This window comes from Corapipo altera, unplaced genomic scaffold, assembly GCF_003945725.1.
Source record: "Corapipo altera isolate COAL_440 unplaced genomic scaffold, ASM394572v1 112, whole genome shotgun sequence".
NCBI classification, from domain to species: domain Eukaryota; kingdom Metazoa; phylum Chordata; class Aves; order Passeriformes; family Pipridae; genus Corapipo; species Corapipo altera.
The window spans coordinates 6,851,068-6,877,283 of NW_020884899.1; the positions used below are offsets into that span (position 1 = coordinate 6,851,068).

Genomic DNA, 26,216 nt, shown 5'->3' on the forward strand with positions numbered 1-26,216 from the left:
CTGGATTTTCTGAGCAAGTATGATGTTTTATTTTGTGATGTTTCTTCCTTACCCTATTAAGCTTACATGATACCAAACAGCAAACCCCTCTACATTGCAGAGTTGAAAGAAGAAGCCTTTAACTTCCACTGAATCTAATAGACTTTGTCATTTGAAAGGAAAAAATTCTCTCCAGAACTCATAGAATACTTCAATTAGATTGAATGACTTAGTTTGTATGCACTGTGTCAAATTTTTCCAGTCAAACAAGCCTTTAACTCTAAGAAAGACCAAGAAATCATTGGGTATATGGGCTTCTTGCAGAAGAAAACTATCAGTGCTATATGATAGTTTGAAAATCATACATTTTAAATCCAGAAAGAGGCTACTGTGATCATCTTTGCTGATCTACCATTCACACACAAAGACCTCCTCTGAAGCTGTTCCCATTCACAAAAAATTGAACCACCCTTCTCCCCCAAAAAGCAACCAAAAAACCCTCAAAAGAAAACAAACAAAATCCCAAACAGAAAATACTTTGATTTCAAACAAATACAGTCCATCAGGGAAAATACACCACAGTCTTTACCATCCCCTCACGGCCTTGAACGTTCATTTTTTAACAGCTGTGTCAAGACATTCAGCTCTTTTATGCCCTCCCCTACAGTACTGAAAAGTAACCTTCCTGTTACTCCATGCTGGTATGTTCTTCATGTACTCAGACTCAGATCACAGACCAATGGGTCCCCACACATGGTCTCAGATCATGTCATTCATTCCTTTGCCTGCTGTCTGCTAATCTAAACAAACTAAGCTCCAGGACTTTCTAGTCATATGACAAGTTTTCTAAAACTCTCTTCGTTCTTGTTGATCTTCATAACAGGTTGAACCTGTGCCAAACACAACTGTTTATACATCCACGGAGAGCACTAACTGTCTAACTAACTGTCTCTTAAAAAGTTGAATTTCTGAATATGCCAGATAACAAGCAATAATTTGAGACGGATACAAGATACAAAGAGCACAGCTGAGTGATGATAGGGACTCAAAACCCCAGGATTCTTAGAAACAGATTTTTTTTTTTCTAGAAATAAAAGTCTGAAATAGATTCATTGTTCAAAATATTCTAGCTGGCTGGATCAAGAATGCTGTGGTTGTCTCCTCCTCCAGCTTCAAAATGAAAAAGAACTTGACTCAGTTCTTCTAAGGTAGCAGTCATTTGACTTCCAGGGGAATTTATGAATCCTCAGTTGTGTTGTTACTGTTAACAAGAGCTGACAGTTAAATGCATTTCATTAACAGAAACTAGAATGAGAATGACAAAACTTTAGCAGATCAGACCTGTAATTGAAAAGGTGACCAATGTAAGGAAAAAGAACTGTCTGCCAGGATTGCACTTGCCTCTCACCCATACTGATAACAGCGTATCTCCTTGTGACCTGTCTTTCTTTCACACCGGTTAGCAAAGCATCAGCAAGATGGAGATATCAAGAGCAAACCTATGCCAGCGTCAGCTCCTCCTCACACATCAAGAGCAGAAGGAAAAGTAAACCCTAACGGAAGAATTAAAAACATTGAAGATTTTCTCAGCTGAAAACATACAGAAAGTTAGCAAAGGCACAGTAAAAGTAAATGGGGTTGACTGGCAGCTTGTGAATTGATTTTTTTTCAGTCTTGGAAAAGCAGGGAGAAGATGTACCCAAGGACAATTGCTGGGGTACAAAACTTGCTTTGACTGCTTGCATGGAATAGATATTTTCGCTGTGCAGCTTCCTCATTTGCAAGCACTGCCAAAAGATTGACTGGGCTTTGAACATTTGTGGATTTCCAAAACCTACTGAACAAACCTACCTCCAGATGCACAAAATGACAATTTAATCCAGATGTAAAACAATGGGTAGAACCATAATACTGCTCAGGTGCAACAGAATAACAAAAATCCTGGTGCTAGAATGTAAATGGTGCTTGAACAGGGAGCTGAGTAGAGCTCTGCAGTTTTGTGCAAGGAGTAAAGAATAGGAGAACAGAACATCTAAAGGTAATCTGTTCTGAAGAAACCCACCTTTTGGGTCAACCATCCTCAGCAAATGCATTTTGTCACTGAAAGCTCCTTCCCTGGGCTCACCAAATTTAGAGTAGTCCTACTCTCAGTTGATATACGAAGGTTATTCAGCCCGATTGTATAGTTTGCTATTGTGTTCCCTGCCACCAACCAGAGAGGAAAAAAAAACCATAAAAAGGAAAAAAAACTACCACTATTCATCCTATTATATTTAGTGCTCTGTCTTCCCCTGCTATAACAGCTTGCTTGATTGCCTTGTCCTCCTGCTGTGCCATACTCTTTTAGCTCTGAAAGCACTCTGGGAAAGTGAGGATCATTTATGATATACTTGTACAGCACCTAGCAGAACAGGACTGGGGCTTCTGGTCAGCACTGCAGTGTCAATGCACTACTGATCATCTGAACATTCAGGCTTCCTTGCTGATCTATTTCAATTCAAATTAATATACAAAAATTGTTATTAATAATACAGAATGTGACCAGTCTGAGAGGCTTTACCTATTTCTGTGACATCCTTCTTTCGGTTCTTGAGAGCCTCAAAGATACAGCCTTAGTGTAAGCCCTTTTGGGATGCACCTCACCCCTTGCTTTGCAGAGTATCATATCACAGCTCAGCCTACTCAGTGAGTAAAGACTGGTCTTGTAAAGAAGAAAACACCATTCTCTCACCCAGCTGTTACTTGGAAAATCAAATGCAAGGCCCCTGCCTCCCTTTCTTCCCCTGGGCACAGTGGAGAGGCACCAAAGAGGGGTCAGGCTTTTCCAAGATCCAACAGAGCTGGCAGACTCCCAGGATAAATGCTGCATTAGTCTCAGGGCATTGGAAAGCTCCAGTCCTTTTGCAAGCATTTGGATGTCTGAATGGCAGTGATAAAAGGGAGGGGGCAGCCAAACCCACTCCGCACCCACAACCATCACAACAGCATTCCAGTGTTATTAGAAATCCAGCTGTTCTCTGCAAACTGGCAGGATTTACTGCTCATATTTTGGTTAAAGAGACAGATGAAATTCCCCTTCCCCATCCATTATCATTGTATAATCTATACAATACATCAGCCCAATGGCCATGGCAGTAAAGAAAGGGGAGAGGCAGCATTAGTATTCAGAGCACACGCACCGCACAAGGCAGCAGGTTTATGATCTGCGCAACCTGAAATAAGCACTTCTCTTCCCTGGGGAGCCGGGTTAACACCGAGGAGCTGTGTGTTAAGTCACAAATACTTCTACTAATATACATCCTTTCCTGTTTAGGAGGGGACAAGGAGGCAGCATACCTGTCCCACTCACACTTGCACAGATGGCTAATGTTTTTGTGGCTTGAAGTGTCACATCCCTTTTCTGATCCCAACTCCTCCATGTTGGCAGAGCACTCTTCCTCCAGCTCTTTGACACCAACCAGGCAAAGCCATCAGCTGTCAATCAGCTGTCACATCTACCTCCTCCCAGCCTATCCTGACATCCCCCCTCTGCCTGGCACCACGGGCAGCAGAGAAGTAATCTGCTATGAGATTAATTGCCCCCTCTGCCATGTCAGCACAGCTATGATGGCTTCTGTATTTATAGGGAGCGGAGAGGAAAGGGTTTTGTGGGCATTTTTTCACCATGTATACATAATGGGGTACAACAGTTGCATGGAAACAGCTTGTTTTCAGCTTCTGACACCATAAAGTACCTGTTTTCCTGAATGGACATGCCAAGTCACCCAATTTGTTATCAAGTAGTGTAAACAATCATTTGCTGCTCTTGGCAAATAATAACCCTAAGAAAGAGATCATATAGGCATGGTTACATTTGAACACACCAAAAACCATCCAAGAAATCTACCATTGTCTTTCACTTCCAGGATTCCCAGAATAATTGCACAACAGCCACCTACATTTATGCTCTGCCTTCAAAATTGCTTTATGTCCATCTACACCCAAGTTGCAATGAAAAAGGAATCCCTCCTGTCTTAGTCCCATTTTTCTGGCTGCACAGGGACCCAAGTGAAAACTGTTTTGTCAGGTTGATTTTCTGCAGAAATTTCCTTTTCTAGCTCACAGCACTGCCACACAAGCACCAGTCCTGGCAAAAAGGAGGATGCGGAGGATGTGGCAGGGATGCACAGCCAGGAGGGAAAAACAGAACTTAACTGCCCCTTTGGGTACCAGCACACATCTTCCTTAGCTTAAAGCAGCTGTGAAACAGCAGTCCCCAATCTCTCCCTGCTTCAGCAGAAAAGGGTTGTGTACTAGTAGCTAAACAAAGTTTCCTTTACAACCACAACCTAAATTTTCAAATGAGCACCAGCACTAGTTTTCAAGAGCTCAACACATTGCAAGCTCCTGAAACTCCACACTTAACCATGTTTCCTTTGGGAGACTTCCCCTATGAGAATTAAGCCAAGAAAAAAAAGTTTCTTCTCCAGACACAGAAACATCAGAACTCTGAAACAGTTAGAGATACTTCACAAGGTTCTTCCAAGTCACAAAGAGATTACAGTACCTGGGAGTTAAAGTGCTGTCCAAGACACATGAGTGGGAACTTTGGGCAGGTGTCTGCCTTTACACTGCTCAGAAGTGATACACATCCTCAAATTATTTAGTCTTGTTTTATTAATACAATATTGGTTTAGATAATGAATGCTTATTATTTAGATTTGTCTCAGGATTGTTTTGACGTTACACAACACTGCCCTTAGGACCAATATTATAAATTAAACAGCAAGCTGCCATCACTTTAAGTGCTGCAATTTCAAAAATAAAAAAATAAAAGAACAGCTGTCACCCAGGAAAAGAAAACAATGAAAATGGAACCTAAACAAACATTCCCTTAGGCTGCTATTGTTTTCCTGATAACTTGGATGGTATTTCCCCTTCCCCACTCACATAGCAGCAGTTGGAACAGGAAGACTGGTCTTTTCTATTGACAGGTGATAAATCTTTTCCTGGTGAACTGAAGGTGAGTACTGAACCCCTCACTTGTATAATATGATAAACTTTGACTACAAGGAAAGACGCTCCTGCAGACATCTTGGGAGTGATCACTAGTTGCTCGTGATCTCATGTAAATGGGTTGTGTTAAGGAGGGAAAATTAAACAAGGGCAAAGGCAGAAGGGGAAGAAAACCCACAGAGAATCAACTCACGCTCCTGAGGTACAGCCTTCACTGCAAGTGCCACTTCTGAGCACTTCCCTGAACTGGACCTTCAGCGAAGCAACAGTACCACTAATTTCATTTGGGGGAAGGGACACAAAGCCTTGGGAATTGGAATGGGAGTTGTCCCCACTGCTGACAACTACACGAACACTTTCCTTACCACAGACCATCTCCTCTTGGGATAAGCAGCCAATGGACATCCCTCCTGCCCGTTGACACTGCACTGCCACCTCCCCTCTTTCAAGGCATTTTGGCACAGCATCTTGATGGCAACTGCTGGGGTGGGAGGATGGCTTTAGTGCACTTGCAGCTTGGGGCAACCCATGTTAGAAGCCAACAATATGTGCCGTGTAAGGAGGCAGCTGCCTTCAGGCCACCAATAAAAAAAGCCAGATGCAGGCATGCCTTGCACCTGTCACTGGAAAGAGCTCAGTTAACAGTACCAGCAGATGGCACTTGAGAATACATAGCATATTTCTTGGGTTGTGTCACCCCCATAACTTCCCGTGTCTGGCAAACAGCCTTTTGGGAACAGCCCTCCAGTCTTTTGTATCAGCTCTTAAATGCCATGGATTGTGTCCTGGCAACTACTGCTGGAGAAGTAGAGCTCAGCTCGTTATGTCATTAGACAGAGACCAGCTCAGCTCAGTTTCTCACTTGCAAGACTAACAATAAAGCCCTGTTTTGATTGCATGGGTGTATTTAAAGATGTCTTTTTTTTCTGAAGAATACTGCTTGGTACCTACATAGTGCCTCAAAGCCCAGGAATGCAACACAGGTTTTGTACGCATGCTGATAAATGTCGCTCCACAGTTAATTTTAGTTATCTGAACCTAATTATTGCTAAATTGCAGATGCATAAACCAAAACAAAGATCTAGAGCACGTTGGCTGAAGTTTACTAAGCCATTTGCAGAATTGAAATAATAATAATAAAAACACAAGACACAAAACCAAAGTAAACAAACAAAACAATTCACTGGAGAATTTGGTCCTTTGTTTGCTGCTATGAACAAGAACTCAAATCACCAGAGATACAAGTCAGACTTACAGAAGAAATTAAAAAGAGAAGAAAGCCCAGTATGTTTAGTTACTTAACTGAAAGTAAAGCTAAAACACCCAGATGAGATTATTCAGACCTGAGATCAGCTATTTAAGAGGGGAGGAAAGGAAACAAATATGTCAAGCAAACTGACATTATGACCCCTTTAATTACAAGAACATTCAAGGAGATAAAAGAATGCAAAAAAATAAAGTCAGTGAAGGTCAAGAATAGGCTCCTACAGCAACTCAGAGACATAAATGGCACTTAGGTACAAAACTTTGAGTGACTTGGCTGGGATTAATGAGTTGGGTGCTTATTCTCTGCATATGGCTCAAAGGTAAAAATCACAAATGGTGCTATTTAAATGGAAAATAAATAGCCCTGTCTCTTTAAGGATATCTTATCTCATTCTCAGTGGAATAGTGGTAGCCATAAAAAAAGTAATGATTTCAGTATTTCTCGTTATGACTTCTCTCCCCGCTCATCTAAAAATAAAAGGCTACTCTGTAGTTCCAGATCAATCTAACTAAAAGAGAAGAATTCACTTACAAAAACAAAATAGCAGCTCTGACACTAGTTATGTATTCATCACATGTGAAAATGGCCCCATAATGCTGCCTTCAAACCTTTCCAACAAGTTGTATTAAATTAGGTTGGGTTCGGATTTTTTTTATTCCTTGCACCAAAAGCAAAATAAATACAGCTTTATTCAATGCCACTAAAAGGTTCAGATTCAACTGGAACCCCAAGGCATGTGGCTTTGTTGTTAAAGCACATATACTGACTCTATTGATTGGTGCAGTCCTCTGTGCAAGAGAATTTGTCACATCAATAGCAACTGAAAAATACTCAGGAGCTGTAATATGGTTTAAATGAGCAGTTACCACATCAATATAAAGAGCATTTTCAGTGGCAGTAGATAGGAACCCTTTTGCAAACCTAGTATTTGTTTTAAGATAAAGGATGACAACTTTTTTACAAGGAAGATTTTTTTAAGTAATGGTGAGCAAAGCAGCAACCCCTGTAACTCTCTGGTGATGACAGCACTCTCTGGGCAATAAAAGCCACTACGGCCAGAAAACTTCCAGGTAGGAAAGGAATGACAGTGTTCTAAGCCAGGTGGATGTAAGGGCTGGAGAAAAACTCTGCTGCTCCCTTGCCTCCCTGGTCTTTTTCACAGCTGCTGCCCAGAGCACACCTGTGCCACAACTGGAGATCCACCCCAGACTTTGCTTCCCAGAGCCCCAGCGTGGCACAACACAAGAGCTGGGAGATTCAAACCAGACACAAACACACACCAGACGTGAAAGAAAGACAGAAGAGAAGATTCCTGACCCATCCTCAGCGCCAGACAAGAGCTGGGGGAGGATAAATCTTCTGTCATGCCTCTGCCTCCAGCCTCCTGGGAGAAGGCAATACACAGAAATGGCCTTTCCCTCACTGTAGCAGGTCTCTTTCTGTTTGTTTTCTCCCCTTTATCAGAGTGGTTGATCCTGGCCACAACCATGTTTTTAATCCAAGAGGATGTCAAAAGACACTGAAGCATTAGAAAGCCACCCTGGATTTCCAATTCTGAAATTGGAGCAGAAGAGCTCAGCTGCCACTACTTTACCAGGGGGCAGGTAATGCCTTCAGCACCTGCAGCCTGCCAGTCCTGCAATCCCGGGAATCTCAAGCCCACAGCTGATATTAAATGTGATCTAGGCAGGCACAGAGAGACTCACTGGCCTCAATGACATGTAATCTAAGATAAAATGTCAGACAAGGTGCAAGAAGGGTCACTCAGGAGAAGTCCATGAAGGTAACAGCAGGCTGGAGTGGATGATGCTTCCTGCCCCACTGCTGCATTAGTGGATACTGGGCTTGTGAGGCCTGACACAGCACAGGTGGTTTCAGAGACCCACCCCCTCCCCAAGGTGTGTCACCTCTCCTTTGGTCACAACTGAATTGGGGAAAAGAATAAATAAATAGGAAATTCACAGCAAGGAAAAAGTCTCCATTTCACAGGCTTGAAAAATGCCTGTTTTTCAATAATGAGAAATAGTTCTATATTTTCAGGGGATGGAACATACTTTTCCCTGACTTGGTGTATTTATAGAGTACAATTCTCTCTCAATCACATCCCTCCTTCCCTTGGGTTCCTGTACAACGGACATTTTTGTCATTCAGGCAAAAATCCCTCTAAAGGAAGACGAGAAGCGGCATGTGCTGCAAGTTTTGAATGAGATGAGAAATTTCACACTATCCTGATATCTTCTGGGTAACTGCTTATTTTATGATGACTAATAGGCAATTACTATGGTAATACCGCAATACAACATGTGTGAGGTTTGGAAATGAGAAATTATAGGTAACTACTTTGGACTCATTTCTATGGTAACAAAAAGTAATTGTCATTAAATACCAGTTATGCTGCGGTTGTACCTGGTAATTATAGATTTTTTTATGCCCAGTAACATAAATAAAACCAATAAATTTATTCAAAAGGTCCGTGATTGTTTACTTATATGTTGTTATATAGAATACACAATGACAAACATCTAATTAGGAAAAATAAACTCCATTGAGAGGTTCATCTTGTCATCTGAGATGGATACTCTGTTTTTCAATTCAAGGCAATGCATGAATTTCGCATGTATTAAATGAAGCTAAGAAAAAACACCTTCCCCTCCAGAAAAATAGGTGAAAAATAACGAAGAGGCTTTATGCAAATGATAGTATACACATGAATAGCCGTGTCTCACAACTGAACAAGTGACAGTAAGAACCACATAACACACCCAGTCACTGTGAATACACATACACATACATATATATGTGTGTAGGTATAGGTGTAACCCCCTAGGTGATATTATCAAAGATCAAAATCAAAACTCCTCATTGTTACAACATATAGCTCTGATTTATAGTTAAAACAATTTGGATAAAGTCCACATGTGCATTTACTGTTAAAAAACCCTCATAAATTACGAGTGTACACAAATATTGTCGTTTTGACTGTTTCTAGATTCACAGAAATAAAGTCCACAAAAACCTATTAAGGATAAATTGAAGTGTTTCACCAGGTCCAAAGCCTAGTTTTCTGTTTGTATTTCAAGTCTTTCAAAACAAATGTTTAGAAAAGGACAGTTTTTAAATAAATCATGCCATTAACAAATAGAAACAAAAGAAGATTGTCCTTTATAAAATGCTGGTATGAATCATTCAAAACGTTTCCCAAGCCTTCCCAGAGAATTTTTCTCACTTGAAACAATTTGCTAAATTCAACCCCTTTCCACAGACTATTTCAGTCCTTACAAAACTATGTTTCTGGGGCAAAAATATACCAAAACATTTAATCCCAACACAGCTTTCATAAGGATACTGACACTGTTTATGTTGAATTTGGTTTTCCAGTCTGGGTAGGGCTGGCCTCCTTTCTGTTCAACAAATTACTCTGTTAACCCCTCACACCAGTGAGCAGTAAAGATTGTGTTGAGTTCAGAAATATTGTCCCTGACAGTGAAACGAGAAAGGATTAGAATCAGCGCGTGCCCTCTTCTCCCCATTCACACAAATTCTTGCAGTCCCTACCATCAAGCAAGGAGGATACAGTAATGGTGACAGTTCAGATAATTTCAGCCAATTCATGGCTTTAATTTACCAAAGGCTGATACTGTCACAGTTATCCAAGTGAAGGCAACACAGAAACGGCAAAGAATGGGAAGACTTACTGGGTCGTGCGACAAAGCCTTTAGAGAACGGTCAGGATATTTCAACTGCCTTGACATGGCATTTCTGGGATACCTCAGTGAAGAGCTGCCCAGACTAAGCAACACATCCCTTTTGGTGCCAGTATAGGATTTCGTCTCTGAAAGGTGAGGCTGACAAATTGGAACTAATCTAAGGCGGTGTGGTACAGTCATCTCGCCTGCAGGGACACATTTCAGCATTCAGCTGCAGAATGCCAGCTTAAGAACAAGCTCTCGATAAAGGAAAGTTCAGGCCAAGCCTGGGGATGCACGACTTTTAAACCAAGAACACTTTTTTTTTTTCCCCTCAGTCTACCCCCACCTCCCTGGGGATGGCAATAGGTTCAGAAGATGATAATGTTATACTGCAAACAGAGGGAGAAAAGTCGAGAAATCTCTCTTTCCTGAACTAGTTTTCCTTTATTTCCTAAAGCTGTTTCACAGTTTAATCTATCAGAGAGGGTGAGATTAGTGTTATGGAGAAACACACAAATGTTTTATTTTTGGGCCATGTTCTTTCAAACTAAAGCTAAAGATCAAGTCATGCAATCCCAGAAAAAGGGGTCTTTCAATTTAGATGAGAGCTGAGGACAAGTTGCCAGCTAGAACAGAGGGCAAATTATGCTGAAGACTCATTATTTTAGCTGGGTCAACCGATAGCATCTTCCTGAGCAATTTAATTAACAAGCTCATGTGGCATAACATTTTTTTACACACTGTAATTCTAAAGCCAGTTACACTTAGAAGTGCAGTAATACCAAGGTTTAAAGATACCAAGAAAAGGATGAAGTCTGTCTTCCTGTTTTGTGAAAAACTACATCCTTGGCCACAGTGTGGCAGGTACCTGTCATTATGTTAGGAGAAGTTGGGGATATTCACGTGGCAAGAAAAGGACTATGGAGGGGGTTTTTTTAACACTGAAGAGAGAGTTCAGTGTAGTAGTGATCCTCACAAAAGAGTATGATGCCAGCAAAACAGCAAAGGTAGCACTGCAAGCAGGTGCAATCCCAGTTAGCCATTCTATACTTTGGCTTGCAGGTGAATTTGCACTCTGAGAACTCCACTTCTCTGCACCTTATCCCTACAACACTCCTACCCAGCCCTCTCTGATCTACTGTAGTGTGGTTTGCTCATGATTTTTCACTTTTCACTTCTTCTCAGAAAGAAACAGATGAAAACAAAAATTACATATTTTGGTTTCTAAACAGTCAGTCAGAAATTTCATTGGAAATCAAGTCAAGTACAGGTAATTTCACCAACTCCCTTGGTTTATGCACTTAAGTTATTAAGAGATAGGACCATACTAGTTTGCTTTCTATTAAATAAAAAACTTATGTCCTAAGATTACAATCAAATTACAACTTTTCCCCATTTATTAAAAAAAAAAACAAACACCAACTTTTTTTCAAACTGTGTATAGACCTTCCAGACATTCTAAAGTAGAAGCCTAATCACCCTTGTGCGTCCCACAGGGCACTTTGTCTTTTCATTCCTAACTGTATGGGTCCACAAATTCTTAAACTCTTCCATAAACTTGAATAAATCAGTAAAGTTTAGCACCCTATTTCCGTGCATCCAAATAAACTGAGCACTGACATTCATTTCCATGACCATTTCTTTTAGAGCCACCTGACTGTACACATGACATATAAACAATTTTCCTCGCAGATGTGTCTGTGCTGTGAGCACTTGTGCTTTATAGCTGCAATATTAAACTCACTTGTTGCTTGTTATGAACATTTCACCACATGGAAGTCCCTCTAGAGTCACAACCCATTTGGTCTGTTCTCTTGAGAATGAGCAAGAGTTTATAGAAAACAGGCAGTTCTTGGCAGCCTTGTGGCAGATTTGGCTTAAACTCCTAAACCTCAGTTCACAGATTTTGGAGGAGAGCACAGGACCCAACATTCTCGGTCGAAGTCCTGCATCCCCAAAAGTGACAATGAAGTAAATCTCATCAGCCAACTGTCACCATATCATCCTGGGTAAATGAGTGGTTAGTTCCAGTTTGGATCTCAGGAGAACTGGTACATCCCATCCCTTCTATGAGAATTGCTGACACACTCAGACTTTTAATGGTGCCCACTGTGCCTGGGATTTCAGAGGACAGTGAAGTGCATCCGACAGTGTACTCTGCCAATTGTGCAAAGCTGTGTACTGGTGGGGTGAAAAAAAAAACCACCCTCTCTCACACTGGCAGGAGATCAATTTACAAACTCAAGCATGAGGTTTAATTACCCATTTCATTATCTTAGCTTGCATAGCTCTGAATGTGAACCTTCAATGAACCAAAGAAATAGTCACCAGCTGCTGCTTTGAGAAAGAGGGAGATAACAGGAAGGAGAAGTTCAAATGCCTAGAGCTGCTCTTGCTGCATATGGCACCCCTGTTTGCAAAAGCAGAGGACTGTCCCCAGCCAATAGATCTGTGTTAGACCACACTACGTGGAAGACTTCTGAAAGTCCTATTTATGTGCTAATCTGAACAAAGACCAAAAGAGATGAAACAGGGTTATCTAGCCAATCACTGAAAAGCCTCAGAGTTAAATTTTCAAATACAAGCAAGTGATCCTTAGAGATTTTTTTAGAAATTCATCCACTAAATTCAAGTAAATAAATTGTGATGTGCTTGTGGATTTTGTATGAGGAGGAAATAAAGTGTTTGCTGTAAATTATTCACTCAGCACTAGTTAACTGCAATGTTGGCACATTACTAGGCTTTTTAATATTCTTCTCAAGATAATAGGTAGCATTTTGCTTATTACCCTAATTTTTAAGTTATTAGTTACATTGGGCCATTTGTAAATACAGTGAAGAATTGCAAGAAAATCAAATGTTTTTCCAACTACCTCATTAAAAGTCTCTTTAGTTCAGGAGGGTTGAAAATCCTGCATATCATGAAAAGTTAAACCAATAGTATACCATCAGGCTCAGCAATTCCGAATTAATTCACATGCCCTTTCATAGCACCTGGGTTCCCCAAAGGCTTTTCAACTTATAAGCCATATGCATGTCTGTAAAGCTGCATGCCTCTCAAAAACTGTAAATAATAGTGCAGGGGAAAAACCTACAGGGCAAGTGAATTTATGGGGAAAAACAAAAAGTGCTTAATTGCAACTGGAATTGCTTATGTGCAAGGCACCTGAAACAGAGGAAAATGATGTAGTATCAGAGTCTAGAGGCAGTTTAGGGCTTTATTCCTGTGTGGTGACACATTCTGACAAATTCCCACTGCTGGCAGACTCCACTACTGCAATATCACTATCTGATTTTGGATTTGCCAAGAGCTGAGTGAGTATCACTGCAGCTGGAAGGAGATCATGTGTTCTGAGAAGTTTCACTTAAAACGTATATAACCGCTGTTGAAATCACCCATGCAACTCCCCACTACTTGAGTTTAGTAATTAGTACAGCACAGGAGGGATAAGGAGCACATATCATAGAATCATGAAGGTTGGAAAAGACCTCTGAAACCATTGAATACAACCATTAACGCAGCACTGCCAAGTCCACTGCCAAACCATGTCCCTTAAGCATCACATCCACGCAGTTTTTTGAATACTTGGAGAGATGGTGATTCCACCACTGCTCTGGGCAGCCTGTTCTAGTGCCTGACTACTCTTTCAGGAAAGAATTTTTTCCTAATATCCAATCTAAACCTCCTCTGGCACAACATGAGGCTGTTCCCTCAACAGAGAACTGCCAGCAGCCCTGTTTTCTGCACCTTCTAGCTTCTTCCTCAGTGGTCTCCTCACCCTTACAATAACCCAGTCTTATTCTGCTTAGCAATGCAATATCTAATTAGATCAAAGCTCAAGGTAGTCTGGCTACAGAGTGAATTGTGCTATTTAGTCTTGCGCTGTAAGCAAAACCGCATGCAGTATATTACATTTCTCAGGGGCTTCTCCAGAGAACTGTGTGGTACATGTAATTGCCCCCACAAACAAATCATCAACTAATCAACTGCTTTTCATTATCACCTCCAGCAGCACATTTATTTTGTAAATAAATGCATTAAGAGCAAACAATTTTAGGGAAAACAAAAGATTATCTGAATACGATCTCAACAGAGGAAGTAGTAAAGTAGTAATTCAAAAACTAAAATGAAGCAAAATTAGCATAGGGTGGAATGATTATTCCATTCCATGTATCCCTGGTACAATAACAGAGTGAAATCTGTGACTTTAATGGATGATCTGGGTAGTTTAAGGGAACTGTGATTGACTGACACATTTACATAGAGGCTGATGAGCAGCATAATGAATGCATTTGTAAAACATAGCTAAGGTCTAACTCTAAGCTGACATTAACTCCCACACTTAGAGGAGGCTTGCAGAGCAGATACCCTGCTATCTTGAAGAGTTGCTCTCTAGCTCTTGGAGCAAACAAATTTGCTATTGTGAGCCCCCTTCCTCAACAGGAACTCCAGGAAGTGTATGGACACATGAGACTCTCCAGTTGAAGAGGAATTAATTGAAACAAGCCACATAAGATTCTGTGACAAAGCCACACAAGGTGTATAAGGCAGGTGTAAAACACAGAGATTCATATCCCACACCATACCTGTAATTTCCTAGGTAAACTCCATCAGGATTGAGCATGGGTGCAATCTTGAAGACCAGGTGGTCTCTCAGTACTTTTGCAATAGGATGGTGGCTCACAAGGAAATCAATTATACCTGGGGAAAAAAAATGAAGAAAGAGCTTGAAAAGGGGGAGTTGTGACATCAATGATTTCCAGATATCTATCTGAAATTTCACATATAAAAGATTAGAATGATCATTCCTCTTGGTTTCTGGCACCGCTCCTGCTTCCAACAGAACAAACCACTTGCAGTCATGTAGCACCTGCCACCTCCTTAAAACTCCAAGAACTTTGAGGAGAAATACCTTAGCCTATCCTCATAATCCAAGTACACTATGGCTGCATTGTCAGACACTGTCAAGTTTCCATAGAGGGAGAAGTTACTGCTCATCAGCTGAGCCTTGATAACAAAACATTTCTCCTCCTAAGTGGTAAAATGAAGATACCTTATATACCCAGCCTGCATACATGAGCTCATACTGCAGCTCAGCTCATGAGTGACCACTTGTTGAGCTGAGGCACCTCAAATTCATTTGAGCATATGCCCAGACCTACCCTTGACATATGAACACAGGTTTCAGATCATCTGCATGTATAAAGAGGTATAAAATGCCTCACAAAAACTGGGGTAGTTACATAACCTCTGCACTAGGCACAGATATACTGTGGGATTGGTAGACTGGAATTTATAAGGTCATATTCTTCACTTATTTTACACTCAGGAAAGCCTGGAGTAACTCCACCTTGGAACAAAGGCAAGCGACAGGGGAAGCAGATCCTAAATGCCCTTCCTTTGGGCACATCACAGCACCAGAGCCTGCAGGAGCTCCTGCCTCTTGGCCTTGTGCTCAGGGAGCGACTAAACATTGCCTCACCCCAAGGCTGGTGCTGGGGCAGGAAACAGGAATCTGGCAGTTAAATTCATTGCTTATTCCTCCACCGAGTTGGTACTGACAGAAATAGCTTCCAGGGAATTAATGTAGAGATAAATTGAGTTCCTGTGTAATCTCAGGACACCCACAGATAGGTCATGACAATTTGCTATTTATTGTAAGGTCCATCCTGTGAAGCAGGAACCATTTACTGAATTTCCCCAGAATAAATCAATCACTACGGTCTAGTAACAGGATAAAATTAAGCAGAGAAAAATTAAGGCTGCTCATCAGTAAAATTTCACTAATGGCAAGCTCTATTAGACTGTGGAATTGTCTCTCCAGGGTAAGAGTGGAATCCCATCATCAGAAGCATTTAAGGCTGGACAGGGTAAAGCCTTAGGGAATAGATATAACAAGCGACAATTCAGCATAGAAGAGATGGCATGGGCTAACTAGCTGACTTCAGAAAGGCTGACTTTAGACCTGATTTTTTTATGATACAATCAAAATATTTAAAAATAAAAATTAACCCCAGGTAGCATGCCAGATTAAATGCACTTGTTTATACTTGGTTGGAACATACATTAAAGATAGGACCAAAATCTCACATCTTGTACAACTCCTTCATTGAGCTTATTTCCTAAGGCCCACTTTGTGTTTCAAATACTAACAAATCTGAACCTATGCTGCTGTTTGGATGAATTCTAATTTGGTGAGGCACACAGAGAAAAATGAGGCTTCTGAAACGTTTGAGATGATCAAGGTGTAATTGACTCTAAACTTCAGCGATTTTTTCATCTATTAGTCACTACTCGTGAAGAAGGGAAAGTCCCTTTCTGCAACCAAGTCTTTTACTTGAGAAGAAACTAAACCTGAATTTTGGAGGCAAATTAGCATATACATAATTACATTGCTCAGGAAATGTTTCTGCAATTACCTCCTCCCAATGAAGGAAACTGAACATCGATCTGCTTTTTGGCTGGTGTTGTGACTTTTGTTCATTATACAACAGCAAGAACATGAAGAAACGACAGGGACACAGTTGGATCCTGAATAACCAGATTTCCTACGTGTATGCAAACATGAAAAGCTTAGCTATGTTAAACTGCTGCTCTAACTGTTTTCTGGCAGTGTCTGAAACATAATCCACAGTATGCACACCTGGAAAGCTCCAAAGTACTTAAAGGAAAATAGCCCCACACTTAGTCCATGGTTTCTCAAGATGCTATGCTGGTTTTAGTTTTAAAGAGCTTGCAACTAGACTCAACTATACTCAAACATCACATCAATTTAGGTTTTCTGAAACGCTTGGAAGAGTTAACCGTTCAGCAATCTTTATGTCCAGAAAAAACTTTATCCTAGGTTAGGTATGACTTTTCAAGGCAAATGCAATAAAAACAGTGTAAATATCACGTTGTGTACACAATCTTCACTTCACCAAAGGCCTTTGGCAGAACAGTTTTGCTGTGTGATCTGGTAGCACACCAAGAATTCACATGCTACAGTTCGTCATGCAGCAGGGAGGACCGTGAATACCTCAGGAATAACATGACTGCATTTCACCCAGGAGCCCAAAAACTCTCAGAGTTTCACTCTGGCTGTAACTGTGCCAGGGAAGAGGCTTGTCCAGGTTCTGCTCATTTTGCCCTTGTTATTGATGCAGCCTCACTCACAGAGCTTGGCAAAAGCGACTTGGCAAACAGAAGCTACAGTTTTCAGCTTCACACAGCGAATTATTCTTCCCTAACCAAGAACATGCTATGATGAGGAAGGCTAAATATAAACACAGTGGGTGAGCCTCTGCTCTGTGTGAATCACTGTTGCACCCTTAGTTAGGTCAGTTGGGAAGAGCCTGACCTTTGGTACCCAGGAGCTTGGTGTCAAACAAGACCCAGCATTTCACAATGTCCCACGGGGGGGGGGGTACTGCAGCCAAGTTCACCCAGTCCAAAAAGATTTACTTTATTTTCTTATTTAAGATATGTTTAATTAAGCCCAAAGAAACCTTACCCTATCATAAAAAACACAAAGCAAGAGTTAAGAATAACTGACTCATGGAATTCTAACTTGGACATAAAGGGAGTTCTAAGGGACATGAGAGAAGCATCAGATGAAAGCACACATTTACATACACAAACCTCACCAGAAAATTATTTTAAGTATCCAAATAATCAATACAATTAGCAAATAACTTTGTCTTCCAGAGGAACCCAATAGTTCTAGACCCTCTGAAATAGCCTTGATCAATAACATTTAAAATAAAAAGATGGATAGCAGACTATTAAAAAAAATATCATCACAGAGAACTTGGTCCTCCAGTTAATAAATCAATGCAAACTAAATTTTACAGCTTCTGTAATCAGCAAGAGACATATCAGTGTATCTCATTAGGCCAGGGTTAAGAATTTGGCAGCAACCAAAGCCCATTTAATATCATTTACTTCAAGGCAGACACGGCAATACAACAGATGCCCTAATTTATTTGTTGATCTTTGTATTAAAATAACAGTTTGCTGGTAAACAGGAAGGGTAATGATGCCAGTCACCCTTGTTAGTGGCTAATAATTGCTTAATTTGTCCACTAATTGACCTGTGCTACTGTTGAAGCACTGGATCGTGTTGCAGGGCATGAAGTAAACAAGGCCACTGTAATGTTACTTTGGAGAATGACTTCTGGAAATAGAACTACTTATTGCTATAAATTTTCTTTTCACAGATGAGCAGATTAATTGGTCTGCCAATTAGTCTGCTATTAAAGAAAAAAGGGCTGCCCACAGATTGGATGTATCTTCGAACTGTGGCCCCAGTTTGGGTCAAAGGAAATAATCCAATCTGAATCAGTCACATCAGCTATGAAAAATAAGACAAGCATTATTTAAAAAAACAAATCTCTGTGGCTGGAAATCAAGGAGAATAGCCCAATAATGAAGTATTAACTCTTCAAGTGACTTGAAAATAAAACGGAGAACATGATGGAACGGACCTATTTAGGCATATTATGGCGTGGAAAAGTCCTCCAATTAAAAGAAGCAAAACAATATAGATTATTTTCCTATCAAGCTTTCTGGAAAGCAATTAAAATCTTTATTTTTCAAATAATAACATGCAATTATAGATGCTGCCTGGGACCATAACAGCTCAGAAATCAGCATTCAGCCATGACATAAGAAGAGGCTTATTCATAGTCCACTAGAAATCAACCAAAGTCTTTACGTTAACTTCAAGGAGCTTTTCACAGTTATGAGGGAATGGAAAGAAAGAAGTGAAACCAAGGAAAAGGCAAGGCAAAACAAAACTGTCAGCTGCAAGTATTAGATACACAGCCACAATGGCTTAAAAAATGCTAGCAGTTTTTTAAGTCTTTCTTGGTAAACACAGATTCACTGCAACCACACTAAATCTGGACCAAATTTCTTCCACTTCGAGTCACTTCTCTACCATTGTTCTTTCTCAAGGCTAAATGCACTTTATCAAATTTTTCTTGCCTTCTTCAGCTCAGCACCTCTCATCTGCCCCAACACTATATCCTGGGGCATCTCTCTGCTCACCCCAATCCAGTTCAAATTATCTACTGGTTCTTCACAGGCAAGTTAATCATTCACTCTTCCATAATATGTAACTTCCACTGTTCTGTCATGATATTTCCTCAATCAGCCACCTTAAACTCTGTTTAAACTTCCTGCTGGCTCTAACATGACCTCTCCACATTTGCTCCTTCCAAAGAAAAGCCTGTCTTATCCCCTATTTTTTCCATTACTCCATCCTTTCACCCTCAGTCTGACAATATATTTAATTGTGTAACTATATAATACATTTGCCCTGCTCCTATTACTGAAAATCTAATCAGCACAGATCCTAATGCAATATGGCAACTGTTAATGCAAACGTATCCTGGACTGTATCTAGTATATGCCAAGAAAGAAGTGATTTATATTTTCAGACCCATTTCCTAACACTGAGTAGCTGCTGGTATCCTGCAGTCAGCTCACCATAACCTGCAGGTTAAAGAGGATGTGGCAATTAATCTCTAACAGAAATAGGATATATTCATTGGAAAATAAATGTAAGAGAGTCCTGAATGCTTATGATCATATAAAACTATTGAAAATACACTGTTAAAAGAGAGTGAACTGAATGTGAATGACACAATTCTTATGTTTCAGTGGCGAGTCAGAAAGCAAAAATATGGGGTTGGGTTTTTTGGAGAGGTTTTCTTCATGTGATGGTGAGAAAAACATGAGATGCTAGGACCAAGCAGCTACAATATTCTGTCTCCAAAGAACAAGCAAAGCACACACAGTAAGCAACAGCAAGGCATTGCTGTGCCACCATTTGCCTGTGAAGGAACTCTCATTCAGCAATGGGACCCTTGGCTGTTCAAGCTTTCCCCTGCCTTGTGGGACTGCAGGAAAAAAGAAACCCACACATCCAAAACAAAACAAAATACAAAAAAGGCAAATGGACACTCTTCTCCATCCCAGATTGGTGGGAAAGGTGTCACAGTCACACTGAACCCTGCTCAGCACAGGTCACAGCAATGCTGTGCCAGATTGGTCTCCAGAGAAGGTGCATCTGTCCCTTCAGTGCAGGCCCCAGCAGAGGCCAACAGACAGAAATGGTCCAGTAACATCTTAACCTGAGGTATTTACAACATTCAGCACAACAGCAAGGAAAATATGAAAGCATAGGAATGGTGATAAATGAACAGAGCTGACTCACAGTGGGGTTATTGACATGATCTAACATCTTACTGTCACCAAAATTATCCCTACAAAAAATCATCGCATAGAGCAATCCATCAGCACAAGATCATTGCAGATGCTGACTCTGCCCCTTTTTAAAGTGCTGCTCCTCCTCCTCCTAATGTGTAAAAACAGACTGACAAACTAAAATCAGTTTTGTTTGTAGTTTTGGGGGGTTTTTTATGCTTTTTTAGAAACATATTTCTTGGGGAAAGGGCACACAAGGGTGAACACATTGATGCTAACACCAATACAAAAGAATTTATAGATTTTTGAATGTTTTATTAATTGGTTACTTTATCTTTTCAAAGGTCTCTTTGGAATCCATGGCAAAACAAAGGTTTATTTAATCAAAATTATAAAAAGTAATATGGGTGGTGGAGAAGCACTGCATAATTAAGCAGGCAGTGTTAGATGAAGAAAAATTTGATGCCTGACTTATGTCACTGGTTTCCAGATGCCAAACCTGATATATATGTCCATGCATATACTTCTCTCTGAGCAGTTTCTGCAATAAAGTGAGGGTGGAAAGATCCAGAACACTGTCTGCTTTCCATGAACCCCTCTGTGGCCATCCTCAACACACCCAAGTGCAAAGGAAATGAGTGCAAGGGTGTTTCCACTCAGAGGGATGCAGCACCTCACACAAAACCTTTGTGAGCATTCATCAGATCCCACCTTTCAGGTCAGACTCTGCTCCTCCTGTTTGCTCTGTGCTGATGTTCAGACTTCATCTAAACTTCCCCCAGGACAGGCTCAGAGGGGACCTGCACAGGCCTTGGGGTGCCACATGATGAAAAGCAACCAAGTTCTTTGAAAATGCAGAGAAGCTGACAATTTCCCCAGTGGTTCCCAGGGACAGGAAGCTCTCAAGGGAGACAACAACCAAACAATTGCCCATGAGAAAATACACCAGAGCCAGCTAAGGTAGGTGAGACAGCACTAGGAAGGATGCAGTACGTGAACCAGAAACATCCCTGGTTACCTTCCTTCTGAAGTGCACAGAAAGAGAAGGGCTGACTGATTCTCCTGGAATCAATCAGCCCATTTGATCATGGAGCAATTCGTCCCCAAATAGACACATAAATATTTCAGTGCTAAGCAAGATCTCGTTGCTTGGGTTTGGTTGGTTAAAAGTACCCCAAAAAATCTTTAGGGTTTTTTTTTTTTTTTAAATCTGCAACCACTGTTATTGAAGGGAAAAAGAAAAAAAGGCAACAGTTAGTGCCTGGTGGATTATACACATGGCCCCATTTCACCTATTTCTAAAGAAGTTTTAATCAACTTGAAAAAGAAAAGTTGCACACCTAACTTAAGGATCCAGCTGCAATAAGCAGATTGATTAGAAACACATCAAGCTGTATCAAGGCATGTTTGTTCTTTTATTTACCATTTAGTCTCTCATCTATTCTCTGCTGTAACTCTAGGTCTCTTCAAAACACAGGATTAAAAGCCAAGGAAATCTCAAATAATGGGATAAAATGAATGTGCAGGAAATGAATGGGTGAATTAGATTACAGCAGATGAAACACTGAGGTCTCAAATACAAAATGCAGGGAGTTTATTTAATTTGTTACTCTTTTAAAATGAAAATATGCTCACTGACTTGAATTAGTAATTTTCCTGGTTTAAGATATGTTAGGCCATTACAGATAGGCCTGTTTCCAGAGCAGTGAAATAAATGGAAAACAGCCAGTCTCCCAGGGAACACACTAGCTCACTGCATTTTGCCAGCCCAGTGGAACAGTGCTAATGTCAGCTCCAGAGAAAACCCTGCTTCTGCTAGAGGGGCTGCTTGCAAAGGAATTGATAATGACTGGCAACAAATACTTCAAATGGCAGAGCAAGGCACGGTGGATTTTAACTCCAATTTTAATGTGCATGGTAAGCACAGACAGTAATTGATTTAAAAAACATTTGAAAAACTATTGTTCCTGACCTCCCCCTCCCTCCCTCCTCCAGTTAGCATAGAGTTCCACAAAAAATTAATCTGGCATTTGGTGTGCCTGAAACACGAATCCACCTGAAGGAAGCAAGCAGTGGGAACAGCAGTCAAGAACCTCCCAGATGGGTTCTGCCAGTATGAGAGGGAAACTGCTCTGTCAGTCACTGACCCAAGTCAGGGCATCCCAGCCCCTCACCTGCACCCCTCCAGGTTTCCCAGAAATACTTCTTTCCCAGAAATACACCTGAGTGGAACAAAGTCACTGATGGAGGACCATGAGTGTGTGGCAGGTCTCTCTAAACAGATCAGCAGATCACAGGTTGTGAGGACAGTGAGTACCAGTTGTGTTACTGCATCACAGCTCTACAGTTAAACAAGACTGACCATTCTGGTATCCAAACATTTTAACTGCTTTCCAGAGTTATAAAATTATAAAATTCCTTCTTACACTGTTGTGCGGATACAGGAGACATTTCTGGAGTTACAGCCTCAAATGACATGTGACATCAACTAAGATTGCAATTTCAATGAATATTTGGGAACACCTTGCCACAGTAAACCATTCTAGAACTACTTACTGGTGGACCATATGATGTCAGACTAGGCAGGACTCCAGGCTAGAACTAGGCAGACTTCCTTTTCCATTTTAATGCATCTACTGATTGGAGAGGACTGACTGGGGCAGAAGTCCTGCAAATTTATTATGGATATTCCACATAAAGGAGGTACACTTATACCACTGCCCTTCATGTGCAATATCCTACTCTTTCTGTTAGATGTCTTAAGACCATGCAAACAATGCCTCAAAACCCCAGAGTTCCAGACCATAATGTTCCAGATTCATTTCAAGCAGGGAGACTGTAGCAAAATGGATGTGACTGGAATAGAGTCAGCCACAAATCAGTAGTCTAGAAGTACAATCAGTTCAGTGCAAAAAGTTGCTAAGTGATGAGTGTTTGGGATTTCCTATGTATTTTTATGAGCTGTAGCTCTTTCCTCATAAAAAGATTCACATCTGCTTTGAAGAAAATGGAACTGCTGGTGCTGGGCTGGAGCACAACATCCTAATTCAGCACTGAAAAGATACAGATATACATTGCCAGTAAAACATAATTAAAGTTGGCAATCCCAGTGACTAGGATGTGGGACCAGAAGCCAGAATGCCTGATCTTGGTTTCTAGCACTGCTGATTTTTGGCAAGTTGCTACCAGAGTCTGCTATTTTAGTGTGTTCAACTTGAGATAGCAATGGCCAGATTTGCAAGGCAGCAAAACTGGCTTCACTGGGGCCAAAACCAGCAGATGGGTTTTCCAAACAAACCCATGAAAGCTCATTGGAGCCTACTGCACTTGGAAATGTGGCAAGTGGCCACAAAATGGGTTTACTAGGTGTTGAGTAAAATTCTGAAACTTTTCTGTTCCTACACAGCTGTCACTAGAGGAGATCTGTGCCACCAACAGTCAGTTCCCACTCCACTCTGCCCTAAGATAAGCACTTTCTAAAAATCAGCCCTGTAGAGGTCAAGATGGCAAGACTTCTGGTAACAGACACAATCAGTATTGCTGGTCAGTTCAGAAATGCAGGCTTAAGTACTCTCAGTTCTGCTGGTTGTTTTTTTTCTCCCAAACAAAATCAAGTGCATGGGACCCATAGGCTCTCTCCATCAGCACTGAGTCCAGGTGGTACTTTGGGTTAATCCCTCCCACTGTTTCATGGTATCCAGCTCTCCTTTCATTGCAGCAATGGGAGACCCACTGGCTTCAAAAAACCAGATCGATGTAGGAGAGCAGAATGAGACCAAGGCTGGGCTTGTATGGCATAAAGTGCAAACCTGAACATAGAGAGAAATGGACTGTTTCCTGAGCTCTGTAGCGATGAGCCCATATCTCAGCCACTTAACTACTCTGATGGCTGAGTAGCTTGCTTAGCTACAAACTAATCTCCCCAGGCCCAGAGGGCAGTTGTACAGTTCTCCAGTAGAACTGGTGCACCAGCAAAGACCTGTGGAATTTACTTGAAAGAACCTGTCAAGTTGACAAAGAGAGGAGGTATTGGCAGGAGCACACAGTTGCTGCTGCAGGATTGCCCAAAGGGTTCCTAAATTCAGTTCACAGCACAGACTGAGTGGGTGGCTTTGTTGGTTGGCTTTGTTTTCTTTAATTTTCTTAATATGCTGTAAGGAGCTTGGAGTTCTCTTTGCATCAAAATGAGGCTACCAATACCCCCTGGATGATGCCTCTTTTCCTCCTGGGAAAAAACAAAAGGGTTCCTAGAGAAACACTGCAAGGATCAGATGATCTCGCTTTATTAATGAATTACTTGGGATTTATCAGAATCATTCTCAAGATGTTGCTTCAGAAATGATGTGCTTGGCCATTATTATTCAGAGTCTGTCCTTCCCATGAGTGTGAGTCCTCTAGGCAGCTCAAAAAATATTTGCTGCATTATGGTCCTCAGTTTTTACAGAATTAACTAATGTTAAATACAGCTAAGATTTAAGCCTTAGAATTGAACAGAAATATGCAGGAGATTCCACCTTCCCTGATGTACAAGAAAAAAAGACAACACAGAAAAGAGGCCTGATTGCAAAGGGGGGCAAATAAACACAAGGGGATGTAAAATCTGGAATGCACAAACCAGAGTTAAGCCGGCGTGTACCCCGGCAGAATTCACTCAGGCATCCTTGCATTGTTTCCTACTATTCTTATCAACTTACAAAACATCAGACTTTTTTCACCATGGCCCTGAAGGGGACTCTCAGCTGTACACCAACAACTCACACAGCACTAGCAAACAGGTAAAAAACAGAAACAGAAAATCACTTCATTCTCCAGCTTTCTATTTAGAGCTGTGAGGGTCTTGCAGGGGGAAAAAAGAAACTAGATCATTATGTTGTTGTTGCTGAGCTCCCCAGAGCCTGGAAGATGACTGCTTTCTTCCTCATCATGACAGCTGGACACGTGGAGGTCAGAAACCTTTCTGGGGCCAGCAAGGAGACTGTACCACAAGTGTAAAGTTTCCAAAGTTGCCTGCACCAGGGAAAAGATTCCCAGTGGAGCTATAAAAGTGATAAAAATAAACTTTGTTGGACACAGGAGGGACTATGCAGACTTAGTTCTACTTGGGAAACCACTAAAACTTGCAAGGAATAGCCAAGGATGAAGACTCTTCTCCCTTCAAGTCTTTTGCTGAATCATCTCCCTGGGACTTTGAGCACTCCCTTTATGCCCAGAACCTGGCACAATCTTTCACAATCTGGCAGCAGTGCCTTTCTCTGAGCATCAGGAACCTTTGGGCTTTCAGTGTGCTTAGTTCAACAAAGGTGGGGACTGGGAATGGAGGGATGGACTAGTTTTTCCTAGCACCTGCCTTGGGGCTTGCCATATAGAGCTGTTTTGCAGGTACACTGAGCACAAGCAGCAGCTACACTGTGCTCTGAGTCTTACCGTATTAACTGTGGTAGCAATAAGAACTACAAAAGCCTGAAGATGGATAGATTAGCCAAGCAAATAATGTGTTGTAAGCCAGGAAGGCAAAAGGTGAATTACTTTGGAGGGAAATGGAGAATACATTTACATATGAAAATCTAATATACACTGAAAAAGGAAAAGAGCATTATATAAATAATGCTAGGAAAGAAATGAAAAATATGTATTTTTAAACACCTTCCAACGTCTGCAAACATGTTGCCCAGTCAAGCAGAGACCCAGAAGCAATAGGTTTGAATCAGAAAAGAGGGGCCCTGCAGAACGTCACTCATTCACAATTATCCTTTCCAGTTTCCTTCAGCTGTGGAGTGTTGCCAGAGTATATTGAGAGTATCTCTATTCATTTGCCTTTACATTTAACAACCTGTAGACCTTTGCTATTGGCCACATCAGAAGTGGGCTACTCAGCTAGAAAGAGTCCTGCTGCAACCCACTGCCAGTGTGAAAGAAGAACATGTCCTGCTGGAACAGAGCAAAAATATATGGGATGCCTGAGAGACACTCTGGATCTCTCAAGAAGATACAAGTACAGGATTCATAACAAAATGGGAAAGGAACTCTTTCCTGTGCTTCAGCTCAGTTTAGTCCACTCAAAAGAAGAGCTGAGGTGTCCACTCCTCCAGACTGAA

At 41.1% G+C, this 26,216-nt stretch overlaps 1 protein-coding gene across 1 annotated transcript in view; it reads right to left on the minus strand.

Moving 5' to 3' along the window:
* LOC113949901 (BEN domain-containing protein 5-like) overlaps positions 1–26,216 on the minus strand; it is a 910,469-nt gene that overhangs the window by 178,100 nt on the left and 706,153 nt on the right. The window contains exon 8 of the mRNA XM_027649026.1: positions 14,517–14,631. Within this exon, the coding sequence (XP_027504827.1) occupies positions 14,517–14,631 (115 nt within the window). The remainder of the gene's footprint in view (positions 1–14,516; positions 14,632–26,216) is intronic.